This window comes from Daucus carota, chromosome 1 (assembly GCF_001625215.2).
Source record: "Daucus carota subsp. sativus chromosome 1, DH1 v3.0, whole genome shotgun sequence".
Classification (NCBI taxonomy): domain Eukaryota; kingdom Viridiplantae; phylum Streptophyta; class Magnoliopsida; order Apiales; family Apiaceae; genus Daucus; species Daucus carota.
Window position 1 is genome coordinate 25961675 of NC_030381.2, and position 14323 is coordinate 25975997.

At 34.3% G+C, this 14323-nt stretch overlaps 1 protein-coding gene across 1 annotated transcript; it reads right to left on the reverse strand.

Moving 5' to 3' along the window:
• Positions 1 to 337: 337 nt before the first annotated feature.
• Positions 338 to 7184, reverse strand: LOC108204434 (uncharacterized). Its single transcript, XM_017373863.2, has 8 exons — positions 6909 to 7184; positions 5916 to 5984; positions 5387 to 5515; positions 4695 to 4777; positions 4510 to 4585; positions 2409 to 2600; positions 1958 to 2086; positions 338 to 702 (listed from the first exon to the last, which is right to left on the reverse strand). The coding sequence occupies exons 1-8, from the start codon at positions 6984 to 6986 to the stop codon at positions 538 to 540; spliced, it is 921 nt and encodes a 306-aa protein (XP_017229352.1). The 5' UTR covers positions 6987 to 7184; the 3' UTR covers positions 338 to 537.
• Between the last annotated feature and the right edge of the window lie 7139 nt (positions 7185 to 14323).

Consider the following 14323-nt stretch of genomic DNA (forward strand, 5'->3'; position numbering starts at 1 on the left):
ATTAGCACAAGCTTCAAGCAATAATACTTGGGAAGGAAGGGTTGTTTGTTTATGTTATTTATTTATATGAATAAAAAAAAAAGGCAAAAGCCCTTCATCTAATGTTAGTAGGTTAGTGCTAAAATACCCTTCTCCACCGAGAGGGTAAAGTGTGATCAATAATTCATTCTATCAAACAATTACTGTGATGAACAGGGAGAATTGATGTTATACCTATACTTCCACCACATTACATGGTGTGGTTTATGTGAGATTAAACCTATATTTCTTGTCTTTGCCCCTTTTAGGACCGATGCACAGACATTAGTAACATAGCAACATATTGTAATCTAAAATCGCAACAGGAACCTCACATATATCATAAACCAGGTTAACCAAATTTAAAACTTTGTGTTCACAAGTATATGTTAGGGTTACAGCCTACTTTATCTGTCATATATCGGAACATTTTGCACTGAAGCTAGATGAACAGCATACAAATTCAAAGTAACATACAGAAAAGACGCCTCAGACAACCCTCATCAATCTTTTGACTATCTATTCATCTGTGCCATCAGCATTTGCTCCTTTCAGATGCAAGTGCTTTTCCCTTTTCTGAAAGTCCGTCAATCCTTTTCCGCTTCCAATTACACCAACCTTTCCAAAAGGGTCATCCGGAGATTTAAAAATGCTCTCACGTTTGCGACCAGAGAAAAAACCAATCTGGTCGGGCAAGTGCGAGATGATTAAAGAGGGCCAAGGAAACACTAGTTAGGAAGTAAAATATATATATTTACTTCACTATAAAGACACTCTTGCTAAAAATTCACTATAATATCTTGCAAGTCCAAAAGGGAAATCCGAAACCAAAATGAGACCATTATAATGGAGCAAACTGACTTGGGGGGGGGGGGGGGGGGGGATGCCCCGAACACCTTAAGGATTTGGGACAGTTGGTAACTAAATGTTACTCCCTCTGTCCCCCTAGGTAGTTTACCTTGGGGGATGAGAGTTTGGCACGCATTCTAATGCTTCTAGAAAACGTAGTTCCGTAACTTATTTTTTAATCTTTTTTCTTTTGAATAAAAATTTCATGTTTGAATTTTTATACATAAAAATAAGTTACGGAACTATGTTTTATAAGAGCCTTAAAACGCATGTCGAGCATTGGAAAAAAACTGTAAAGAAATGAGAGGGATGGAGGGAGTACTATTTTATTGTTTCACACACAGTGAGTTATGCCCCAAACACCTTAAGGATTTGGGACAGTTTGTTACTAAATGTTACTATGTTATTGTTTCACACACAGTGAGTTATGCCCCGAACACCTTAAGGATTTGGGACAGTTTGTTACTAAATGTTACTATGTTATTGTTTCACACACAGTGAGTTATGCAGGGTTAGGGTTTGTTTCCAAACTTCAATCTGCATTTTGTGGCTTGCTTTTTTCCACTAGGTTAGAGCTAGAGACTGTTGGGTCTACTAGTTAGAGTATCCCCTTGGAATTTAAGGGACTGATCCAGTATAATATAAAATATATGTATGTATATATACTTGCACAATTTTTATTTTTTTTGTTGAGTTACATGCACAAATATTGATGGGAATATATCACATTCTAAACATGTGTTGTAAAAGTAGATAGATGGCTAAGCTAGGCTGCCATTGCAAATATTTAAAAATCTGGATACAAGCTGCAGAGAGTGATTTACTTGCTCCTAAAGTCCTAATCCTTGATGGCTACCAATTATATTGGAATAATAAGATTAAATATTTTTTATCTACCTAGATAGCCAATTCATCCATCATAGATACTAAAATTGTTCTATACCCTGGTACAGGGGAGTTCAATAGAGTTCCAGTATATTCTGATATACTTTTAATAATGGTATGTTGAAAACCTATTTTGCCAAAAATTGCCATCAATTTTATTTCATGACCAGAGCTTCATATGTGCAAATTTTTGCTTAAAACAAACCTTCTTAGCTCGGCCTTTGGTGGTCTGAAATTGCTGCCATGCATTCTGCCTCTTATTCTGTGTCATCTCAAGTTGCTCCTTCCGCATCTTTGACTTGAAAGCATGTATCTTCTTACGTTTGGCAGCTTTCTGTTGACAATACAATACCTTATCACTACAATACCGAGTGCTGATTTCTTAAAAGCGATTCAGTCAAGGGCATGCAAAAATAGTAACTAAGCTTCAGAAGTATCCAGTAAATTAAAAAAGCTTTAATCCATAGAACATGATTTCATCTATAGAAGTCTGCGGTACGATTACAACAAAGAATTAACATCTGTTCAACATAAATCAGTCGAGGTACATTGTAGAATAGCAAAGAAAAACAACTTATAACCAAATGCAAGTAACAAAGGTTCACCTTAGCAAGCTAACGATAAAATATCAAGTGTGGTAAAGAAAACAAGCATACCACATCTTCACTGTCCTCAGGCTCAATACGTAGCTTTGCTGGTAAACTACGGGACTGGAGGTCAGTATCAGCAGAAGCAGCCTGAGCAATTTTCCGCTTGAGAGCAAGTTTTGTAGCCTCAGCTTCCTTCTCAGCTTCTAAAATTGTATCTACAGCCCCTTCTTGCAACGGCCTAATATTTGCAGGATCCACCTATATAATAGATTCAGTGGCCCAATATCTAAGTGAATTCTATAACAAATATACAAATAAACTGAAATATTTCATATGCAGAGTACAATTTTACTATCTGATAAATTACAATACAATATTATAGCATATTAGCATAACATAGGAATGTAAAGCATCAGCAAGGGTGAGCATTCGGTTCGGTTAACCGAATAACCGAAATAAGTTCGGTTCGGTTAACCGATTTTATATTTCGGTTCGGTTTTCGGTAGCCAAATTTATATTTTTCGGTTTTTCGGTCAAAAAACCGCGGTTCACCGAAAACCAAATGGTTAACCAAATTTCTATATACTTAGTATTTTAATTAATAATATAAATATTATATGCCTAATAAACTATCGAGTGTGTCTACATGTTTGAATCGGCTTGTGGGTTTGCAGCTATATGTATGAATCGTCGTTTGTATCAGTATATCTATGTCACTGACTCACATAACTATGGGTGTATGTTACTGTTCTTTGTGTGTCAATTTGGGTTTGTTAAGAACTGGGGAATTGGCCAATTGGGGATTCTGATTTCGGAGCTTGACTTCCTATCAATCCAATGTTTCATAGTTAAAAGAGGAGGATGGAACGGAAGGTTTAATTTCTGCTTGTGAAATAACTGTATGTGGCGGACTGATTTGAGCATCTTCTAATTTTTCAGAGCAACTATTTTTACATTTTCAGATACTTGTTAAGAATTTTGCTTTATAAATTCGGTTTGCGGTAATAACTGAAATTTAAATTTCGGTTCAGTTATAAAACCAGAATTAATTCAGTTCGGTATTCCGCAGAGAATTTTGATGATTTTCAGTTTCGATTAACCGAATGCACAGCCCAACATGACAAGGGATAAAATAAGATGGCATGTCGGATCACTTTTCAGAAATAATTCTGATAGAGAGATGAACTTCAAAAATATAACACAACTTTAAAAAATAAAATGTATCAATTTTAATTAATGATGAACTATTGTATCCTCCTCAGATAAGAGTTGATGCATAGGGTTATCTACATATTGAGTACATAAATACAAATAATATCATAATCTATTTGCATAATTCACAGGGAAAGTTAAGTATAAAATTTTTATAATATAACACTTATAAAGTAGTTCAAGCCTTCAATGTTTTTATCATAATATATTTACACACATCTCCTATAATCTATATAAACTTTTTCAAGTCAGAATCAAAATACAGCTCTGAAAACAAGTTAAAATTAATACAGGACAGCCTGTGCAATTTGTGATATATGAATAAAAACAAGAGCAATAATAAATCTTGGGGGATAAACCACAGAACACACACTACCCCAAGGTTTCCCAACCGCGGAAGGGAGAAAAGCTGGAGTGCCACGGACCGCAACCCATGAATAAGACCCGATTCAATATTCAACAATATTTGGTAATCAAGTCTAATATACTATGTAGGGATTGCATCAATATATAGAGACCCTTAAAAAATTGGGTTTTGTTGTATATAAACTACTTAATTAATAACTACTAGCCACACATAAATAATTATATAAACAACACTAGCCTCCAAACACTAATTAGGATCAGACTTTCTACTAAAAAAATAAGACTCCTATTAATTCTATTTTCTTTCCAATTCTTCATCAGAAACTCTACTGAATCATATACTTGTCCCATTTTTCTACAGCTACAATAGATATGCTTTTCATGTAATGTGACTAAAAGTTGTGTAATGGACTCTTAGCAACATATTGTGAAGAGCCGATGCATTAACATAAGCAAGTGACAATTACTTTACAGATGCAGACAAACACGCTGTAAATACCTAAGGAAATTACTACAAACAATAGCATGTTATCCAGTGTTGCAGGTACTAGGAGAATATTTTTAATTAAAACATGTTATATGGACATACCTCTTCCTTATTGCCCCATCCCTCATATGACACCAGATAGCCGTTTGGTGTAAATGCATCAATCGTTGCATCATACCTGAAAATCAGCTAAATCAAACACAGAAAAGAAAATGGTAAAGCAAATGAAAAACTGTAACACTGCCTTAAAGGAGATATTTCTTGAAAGAAAGGCAAAAAACGGTTACCACTCCCCATCTTCACTATAAACTGCTTGAACTTTGGTGCCAATAGGGAGTCTGTCAGACTGATCAGACATGAGACCTGATTCCTAATTAATGAACAGATATCCATGGTCAGAATATAAAACACAATTACAACCCCATTAAAAGTAACAGAAAAGATACAAAAGAAACTGATGAATCCTGCTTCTTAGGGAATCAAATACATGTTGGCTAAAGTTCACAATCAGGATTCAAGCAAAGTCATCCATCTCTATCATGTTCTTAATAGATTTTTCCTAGAGAAAAACAAAATAAACACGAAACGAACCTAGCAAGTACACAAAATTGCTTTTCACCATATAGCAAAATAAAACATATACAGTCAAAGCAAGTCGCTTGATTTTAAGTGATTGTAATTAAAGAATTAAAGAATTTGCTAACAAGTTGCACTTGCTAGTACAAAGTAACAAGCAACATTGCAAATTGACATTCTTTCAAGACTGTGTATAATTGTATTAAATAGTATTTATGGATCCAGATACAAATACCAAAAAGAGTAACCCATTCCAAACTTTGTACATCTAATTCTGGGTATGATTCCATCCATTTACATTACAAAACTTCACTGTTTTACTGAACTGCATTCAACCAACAATAGACAAATTCTGACACCATCATAAAAGTATTAACTGTATTTCTACAAGGAAATAGTTTACCAGGTAATGTGGAGAGACTCCTTCAGGATGGTGCAAACTATGAGATACATCAGAACCTGTTCCAGTAATCATGCCTGATTTCTCATTTTGCTTTGCAGATTCCAAGAGTTCTTCCGTCAAAGCAATTACCTGCATTCCCAAACAATTAGTCAAGTTGATAGTGTATTTTGCATGTTTACACATCGGTAATGCTAAATGTTTTCAATATTGAAATCAAAATCTAGTGTGAACATTTAGCAATTATGCAAAGATACAAGAAAACATTATATTAAACTAATACTCCCTCTGTTTTTTATTTGACGCTTTGACTTTTGGCACACATCTTTAGGTGCTTTGGCTGTATACTAAAGATTTTTAGAATTTTTTTTTTTTTTTAGGATTGTTTGATTGCAAATTTTTGTTCACAGGAAAAAGTTAAAAATAATAATTAGAACTACATGGTCAAAGCACTTAAATATGCGTGCCAAAAGCCAAAGCTTCGAACAAAAAAACAAAGGGAGTAATATATAGGACTGAGATGAAAGGGCACCTCTGCAAGCTCTTTTTCCATGTCTTCATATTCAGAGTTCCCAGGATCATCATCCAAGAGGCTCCTAACCTAAACAATAGTTAACAAATGAAACTTCAGTAAAAAGAATACATAATGAAACTTTATATTCAGAGTACCCAGGAATACAAAAAATTTATCACTAATTGGTTCAGCACTAAATGCCAACAAATCCATTACATATTAAATCATTAATCATCAGTATTCAAATGAGGTTAGCAAGTCAACATGTAATTAGTTACTAAGGTCGTGTTTGTTTCTAAAATCAAAACTTCCACCAGAACGGTATGGCGTCCCCCACAATATGCCAAACTGCCATATGGCATAAAAAAACCGTAAGCTTTGAGGTATACAAGAAACATAAGGCATCCGGCTCACCTTTTACACTAAGGCATTTAAAATATCTACTAAGACAACGGTACTATATAATCCCAAAAAAAATAAAATAATTATTATAACCCTTTCATGCGATTATCAAAACAAATTCTACTGACAAAATAATTACAAATCATAAATAGTAAGAGGGATTATAATTTTTCAGACAAAACAAACAAAGCCTAAAAGATGCTATCTGTGAAGTGGTTGCAGGAATCAAGTACAGATATAAATGTATAAGCAGTCCATCAGTTAACCTGCTACTTGACTTCAGGTACCATGTCAGACACTCCAAACTCGGACATGATATACCCTAACACTACCTAGCCTGAAATGTATGATATGTTTAGTCACTTGGGGTAGTTCTAACCACGTATTTGCCCTCAGTTCAGAGCTAACTTGATAATTCAACACTCACATAATCACCAATCAAATAAAACAAACATACATAACAATAACATTACCAAACCATCGAAAAACCAATGAATCGAAAATCTGACACAAACCAATCCAAATCACATTAACAATTCAATCTTGCAGAATATAACATCTTAAAATTTCACGAGAAGAAGAGAATGGAACGGATTAGAATAGCGAGACCTGTTGAAGCTGTTGTTTGTAATTAGAGAGATTGGAGACGAGTTCGTGTACGCTAATTTCATCACCGTCTCCTTCCATCTCGTATGCTGTTACGGAATTAAACTGCAATTCACTGATCGGAAGCCTCCAATTCGAACCCAATTCGCATCAATTGAACTCGATATATTTGTGAAACCCTAACGAGAGAGAATTGGGTTTTAAGCTCTGTGTTTTTTACTGTTTAATAATTGAGAGACAGAGACAGAGAGTCTTTTTATTAATTTATTTAGTTTGAACAAAAGATTTGGTTTTGAATTTAGTAATAACTAGTTGAGAAGCCGCGCGTTGCGGCGGCCTATATAAAAATTATATTAATAATTCAATATTAATATTTGTAGAATAAAATAATTTTGTTGTTGTCTATTAAAAGTATATTAATATATTAATGTTTCAAAATTAATATTTGTAGGATTCAATAAATTTTTATTATAAAAATCTTGATTTAATACCAATACTAATATATAAAATTGCCAATTTGGACTATAATTCATGATGAAAAAAAAATAAAATAAATTTATACACGTAATTAATAATTTATAGCATGACGAATCTTAATTTTATCTATTTTTTTTAAAAGTGATCACGTTCTTCCATTGTCACCTTCCACCAATTTTTTTGGATCGATTGTGCACAAACACATCTAACTTAAATATGTGAGATAACGGTCTATAACTACCACCCTTGCTTGTAACAACCTTTATTTTTTAATACTGTATAAACAAACTTTACTTAAAAGTTTTTTGAACGGTGCAAATAGATAATGCATGAATAATTTTTTCCTCTATACAAAGTAAATCATATAAAAATTAACAACAACAAACATGTCTGATGAACAAAACAAATATTATAAAAGAATAACCAACAAACATACATCACTAATAGTTAATTTATTGATATCAACCATCAATATCATGTCAAGACTATATTTTTTCCCGTGTTTGGATTTGTCGACTCCAATATAGCGGTCTATAACTATCTTTACTTGCAACAACCTTTATTTTTTTAATACTATATAAACAGCATTCACTTATCGTTGCAGAAGAACGACACCTCCGAGTTAGAAATCGAGCAAAAGAACTATCAGCAGAGAGAGGTAGGCCGGTTGTAGTATTGAGAGAGAGGAGGTTGTGTTTAGATGATTCAAAACCCTACGATCGATAAGGGTATTTATAGGTGCAGAGAGACTTGTGTGCTACTCTTTCCCATAATTAAATAATCTGAAATAAAATCAGATTAAAACTTTCAAGCTACTATATTCCATAAATAATTTGTATTTCCCATAATTAAATATTCTGAAACAAAATCAGATTATAACTTGTATTTTCCAAAATTAAATAATCTGAAACAAAATCAGATTAAAACTTTCAACAAACTATATTCCATAAATAATTTGAAACAAAATCAGATTCTAAAACTTGCTTCTAATATACTCGAAATTAAAAAAGGTAGTTCTAATTTTTGATATTTTTCATCCAAAAATTTCAGAAAATTAGAAAAATAGAACAGAGCGATGTGAGAGCCTCCACCTACACGCCCCTCGCTTCTCCTTTATATAAGTATATTGATTTTATTTGATTTATTACGTGTTCAGAATTCGACAGGTGTCGAGCCCGATGCGTGAAGGGGAGATTGTTAGGAGTTGTCCCACATCGGTTGTGGGAGGGGTAGAAAGCTAGAATATAAGCATCCAGAACAACTCCATTAGTATGAGGCCTTTTGGGAGGTGCCCAGAAACAAATCCGTGCGGGCTTGGCCACGGCCCAGAGCGGACAATATCATACTAATTTGGAGTTAACGGGTGTTGTGAGGCCCAACAAGTGGTATCCGAGTCAGGTTAAGAAGTTGATCCTGGGGTTGCGGGCTGCAGTTGTGTGATGTGGGGAGGCTCTCCAGAACTACGATTGGAGGTCTTGGACGGCTTGTGTCGAAAGTCTTTCCGACAAAGGTGGTTGGACGGCGTGTCCCGCAAGATGAGGAACCGATGAGCAGCGGCGCAAGATGAGGAACCGATGAGCAGCGGCGGTATAAGAGTCACAAGATTGGTGGTTCTTGGATTGAGGGGAGATTGTTGAGTGGGTTCAACCCAAGTCCCACATCGGAAAGATAAATATGATTTATCTTGAATATAAGCAGCCAAAGAACTCCATTAGTATGAGGCCTTTTGGGAGGTGCCCAGAAACAAATCCGTGCGGGTTTGGCCACGGCCCAGAACGGACAATATCATACTAATACGGAGTTAACGGATGTTGTGCGGCCCAACACATGGGCTATATGGTCTGAGAGGAATAAACAAAAACATGAGCAACAACAAAGATCCCCAGTACAAATTAAAAGTTGGAGCTTATCCTATTTTGAAGAAATAAAAAAAGGTGTATATTCCAAATGTTGAAGCTGTTAGGGAGGCGATAACCCCCGATGGAGATCAGGGGTTAGTAGACTGTTAGGAATATGTGATACTTGATGATACAAAGTGTTTTATTCTTACTTAAAATAAAACTGAATGTAGCTGATCGATTGCTAGCATGCTGAGGCAGTAGCAATTGATCAGATTCACCCATCAACGGATGATGAGGTACTGTAACAAAGCTGGAGCATCTTAGCGATTGATGTGTTAATAATGCACACTTTCAGATTAGCAGTTGATCTATCAATGGATGTATAGATAGGGTGACATAATTGTAAATATTTGAAGTCATGTAATCTATCCAAGTGAAGTGAAGATCGATCGCTAGTCATGAAGTATCAATGGCTAAATTAAAGAGTTTATCAATCGCTACATCAACACATTAATTGATAATCAAGGAAGACTATCAATCGATAATTCAAGAAGTCTATCAATCGCTAGCTCAAAGACTTTATCAATCGATACTCTTAGCAGTTGATAGTTAGCAATTGACAGCTACAAGTCAAGTAAAAGACATGAAGCACATGGGTTGATGTGACAGATGCTGCACCAGTTTTGGAAGCTAAACTAAAAGCAGTTTAGTTAAATATTGAGAACCTCGAAGCCTACCATTTCTAGCAAAGCAACAAGAATTTCAAGCTGCCAAATGTTGTGACAAGTACAAGAAATTCTATATTTGTAATAGCTAGAAACAGAGTAGGAAAATACTTTTACAGACTAGTTTTGTTTGTAGTAGTATATATTCACTTTGTAATTTACATTTCAAAGTATCCAAACACTAAGAACTGAAGAGCAAATCAGTAGAGATAGCAAGCAAGAAATTGTAAACTTCTGCTCTTCATTCTTTTGTAAGCAGCCAAGTATTTTTACTTAGAAGGTTCTTGGTATAAAAATCTCTCGGGTGGATCAAACAATCCACCTGAAATTTTTAAGATCCTTGTTCTTTAAAATTTGTTTTAGTTTTTATTTTCTCTCGTAGCTTGAATATAATCAGTTAAGCAAAAATTAGTTGAAATTTTTGTAGATTGTATTCAACCCCCCTTCTACAATCTAACTTATTGTTTGTTGTTAGGAATATGTGATGCTTGATGATACAAAGTATTTTATTCTTACTTAGAATAAAATTGCATGTAGCTGATCAATTGATGGCATGCTAAGGCAGTATCAATTGATCAGATTGACCCATCAACGGCTGATGAGGTATTGTAACAAAGCTGGAGTATCTTAGCAGTTGATGTAAAAATAATGTGTACTTTTAGATTAGCAGTTGATCTATCAATGGATGTTTAGATAGGATGACATAATTGTAAATATGAGAAGTCATGTAATCTATCCAAGTGAAGTGAAGATCGATCGGTAATTATAAAGTATCAATGGCTATTTGGAAGGAAGACTATCAACCGCTATATCAACATCATCATTATCCCATAACTCAAAGAAGACTATCAACTGCTATTTCAGTGTATTATCAATTGATAATATTAGCAATTGATTATCAGCAATTGACAGCTACAAGTCAGGTAAAAGACAAAGTTCACATGGGTTGATGTGACAGATGCTGCACCAGCTTTGGAAGCTAAACCAAAAGGAGTTTAGTCAAATATTGAGAACCTCGAAGCCTACCAATTCTGGCAAAGCAACAAGAATTTCAAGCTGCCAAATGCAGTATCAAGTCCAAGAAATTCTATATTTGTACTAGCTAGAAAGTGAGTAGGAAAATACTTTTACAGACTGTAGTATATATTCACTTTGTAATTTACATTTCAAAGTATCCAAACACCAAGAACTGAAGAGCAAAGCACTAGAGAAAGTTAGCAAGAAATTGTAAGCTTCTGCTCTTCATTCTTTTGTAAGCAGCCAAGTATTTTTACTTGGAAGGTTCTTGATATAAAAATCTCTCAGGTGGATCAAACAATCCACCTGAAATTTTTAAGATCCTTGTTCTTTAAATTTCTGTTTTAGCTTTTATGTTCTCTTGTAGTTTGAATATAATCTGTTGTGCAAAAGTTGTTCAAATTTTTGTAGATTGTATTCAACCCCCCCCCCCCTTTCTACAATCTAACTTATTGTTTGCATTGTCTAAATAACAATTGTATTGTCTGAATAACATAGACGACCATGAATTTATACTCCTTGTTGATGGGGCTTTATCCATGGATTCTCAAAAGGTTGGATTAGGAGCAACAATATACACGGAAAACAAGAGGGTTCAGGCGAGGCTCTCAAAACCACTTGAAGGAAATTTATCGTGTTACATGTGGAAACTTTAGCGTTATTAGTGGGTCTAAATTGGGCACTTAATATCGGATTACCGATCAAGATAATTCTGTCAGACTCCTAGTCCTTGGTTCAAGCATTGAATAACAATACAGAGTTCCATAGTGAGCTGGGTATTCTCCTCTCTGATATTAAGAGTTTATTAACAAATTGTCCAGGGGTGAAGATTTCTCATATAAGCCGTAGAATCAATGTTGATGCACATAATCTAGCCAAACATGCACTCCAAATTGATGCTGAAGAGTCGTGGATAGAGGATGCCATTTATAACACTTAGAATCTCAATAGATCTGGATAAAGGGAAGGGACAACGCAATTGGAGTCAAGCGGAAGCAGAACTGAGATTAAGGTATGATCTAAAATATTATCCCTTTTTATAAATATTTTTTCTCACATTGGAAAGTATATAATCTCAATAACCTATGTATGAAAACCATATGCTAGTATCATATATAGTAAAAGGCCTTAGAGACTTATAAGAAGGTAACCAAATGAAGGTACTGTATAATCTGGTTTTCACACCTTATTATCAATTTCGCTTTGATGGAAGATGGTATGGTCTTTCTTTCTTAAAATAATTACAAGAGGCCCCACGTTTAACACCCGAAGGTGGCATGTATATACCGTGGACCTTATAATGCTTTGTAGGATATGCGTAGCCTTATCATTAGGCCTGGCAATTTGACACGTAACACGCTAACACGAAACGAAACGACACGAAAAAGATGGATATGGGTTTTGATTTTTGATACACGAAACACGAAAGTACACGAACACGAAATTACACGATAAATTTCGTGTCGGATATGGGTTTTCATTTGGGGTACACGAAATATTTGTATATAATATTTATTATATATATGTTATGATATATTAAATATATAATCTTGTAAAAAGTATATATTTATATGTATGTGTGGATATATATTGTAGATACATTAACAAATTTATAGAGAATTGTATACAAGTATAAATATATCATTCACATTTAATAAAATTTAAAGGAAAATATATATTAAATCTATTTTTTGATTAAAAAATATATTAATATTTTTATATATAACATACACGAAAAGTACACGAAATATACACGAAACGTTTCAGATCGGATACGGGTTTCAAATTATGTACACGAAATTAATAACGGGCGGATACGGGTTTCACCTTCGAGTACACGAAAATACACGAAACGAAAGTATACGAAACGAAACGATTGCCACCCCTACTTATCACCTTTCTGCTTGAGCTGATCATGCAGCTGACTGAAAGATGGTTCTTTTTTACTCTGTAAACATCTTGCAAATAATGAAAAATTAGACCTTTCGGTGTGACTGTCGTTGCTCGAACCTTGTGGTCTGGTCATGTTAACTGGAAAATAAATTTGACGTTATGAAAACATCTCTTAGAGTTCAGATTTATCAGTTGCTGTAACTCATCCTGCTGAAAAGGTAGTGGTTTTATTTACTCAGATTAGTTCTGGTTTATATTAGTTGAATTTTTATCGATTGTGTGTCTTAGTCTTTGTTCAAGCCATTAGCCTTTGACGTGCAATATATTCTTCATCGATTCTGTCATCCTGAGAGCGTACGTGATCTACTTTGCTTTTAACAGGCAAAAAAGAGTGTAAAGGTCCACCTAGGTTCAATGGAGAAAAGTATTGCTTATTTCAGGTTAACACAGAGGAAGGGTCTAACACTGTTAGAGATGATGATAACATCGGTTTGAGTACTGGCAATCAAGGACACTACTCAGAATCCAAAAATTAAAAACATATCTTTCATCCTATAAGAAGTAAAACCACTATTTGCTCATTATTTCTGGAACAATTTTGGTTGAATCTTTCATCTATGAATTTGTTTAGAAGTAAAACCTGGAAATTCTTTCTGTTAGTTGAGATTTTGCCATGCAATATCCTGCAACAGTCTGAAGCCATTATAACCCCAAGCTCCAAATTGGAAAATGTGCATCCTTCGTGCTTCATTTTATCCCAAGTTCCAGATTTGTTTTGTATTGTTGATACATCACAAAATGGTTGACAGGGCCGGATTTGAGGGTGTGCTAGAGAGGCTACCGCACGGGGGACCAAAAATTTTAGGGGTCTCAATTTTTGGGGAACTAAATTTTATTAAAAAATAAATATTATGAAAAATTAAAATACAAGATTCATGAATTGTTAATTAATTATTATTCTAATTCTTTTTGTTATATTTCGATTCCCACTCACTCAAAATTTATCTAAAACCATATACTATTTATTAGATTAGAATTCATATATTTCAAGAAGAATTAAATTACTTTTCTTGTTATCTTTTATTTATATTCAACAATTATATTATTATAATTAAAAGTAGTAATGTATTCTTATATAAATATTTAGGCCCTATCATTAATTTTTGTATAGGGCACCAAAATTGTTGAGACGGCAGTGATGGTTGAACAAACCCAAATAAGACAAGAACTACATGTACTGACTGTAGGTGAGAGCAACAAATTGAAGGGATTCTTTTCCCTTGAACATTTCTTTGAAATTAGATAAGATAATCATATCCCTTGTCCGATCATTGAGCTATGTACTGATCTCTATGTTAAGGGCGCCAGACGGCTTCTCTCCCGGACACCCCCACAGAGAAGTCCACAACACATGCCATATCTGAGTAACAGGGGCACTACTATAATAGCATCATAAAATATGACT

Coding starts and splice junctions, on each gene's coding strand:
- LOC108204434 (XM_017373863.2), bottom strand. CDS start 6,986: ATGGAAGGAGACGGTGATGAAATTAGCGTACACGAACTCGTCTCCAAT. Junction 5,985..6,908: donor ACAAACAACAGCTTCAACAG/GTCTCGCTATTC, acceptor ACTATTGTTTAG/GTTAGGAGCCTCTTGGATGA. Junction 4,778..5,386: donor GAGTCTCTCCACATTACCTG/GTAAACTATTTC, acceptor TTCATTAATTAG/GAATCAGGTCTCATGTCTGA.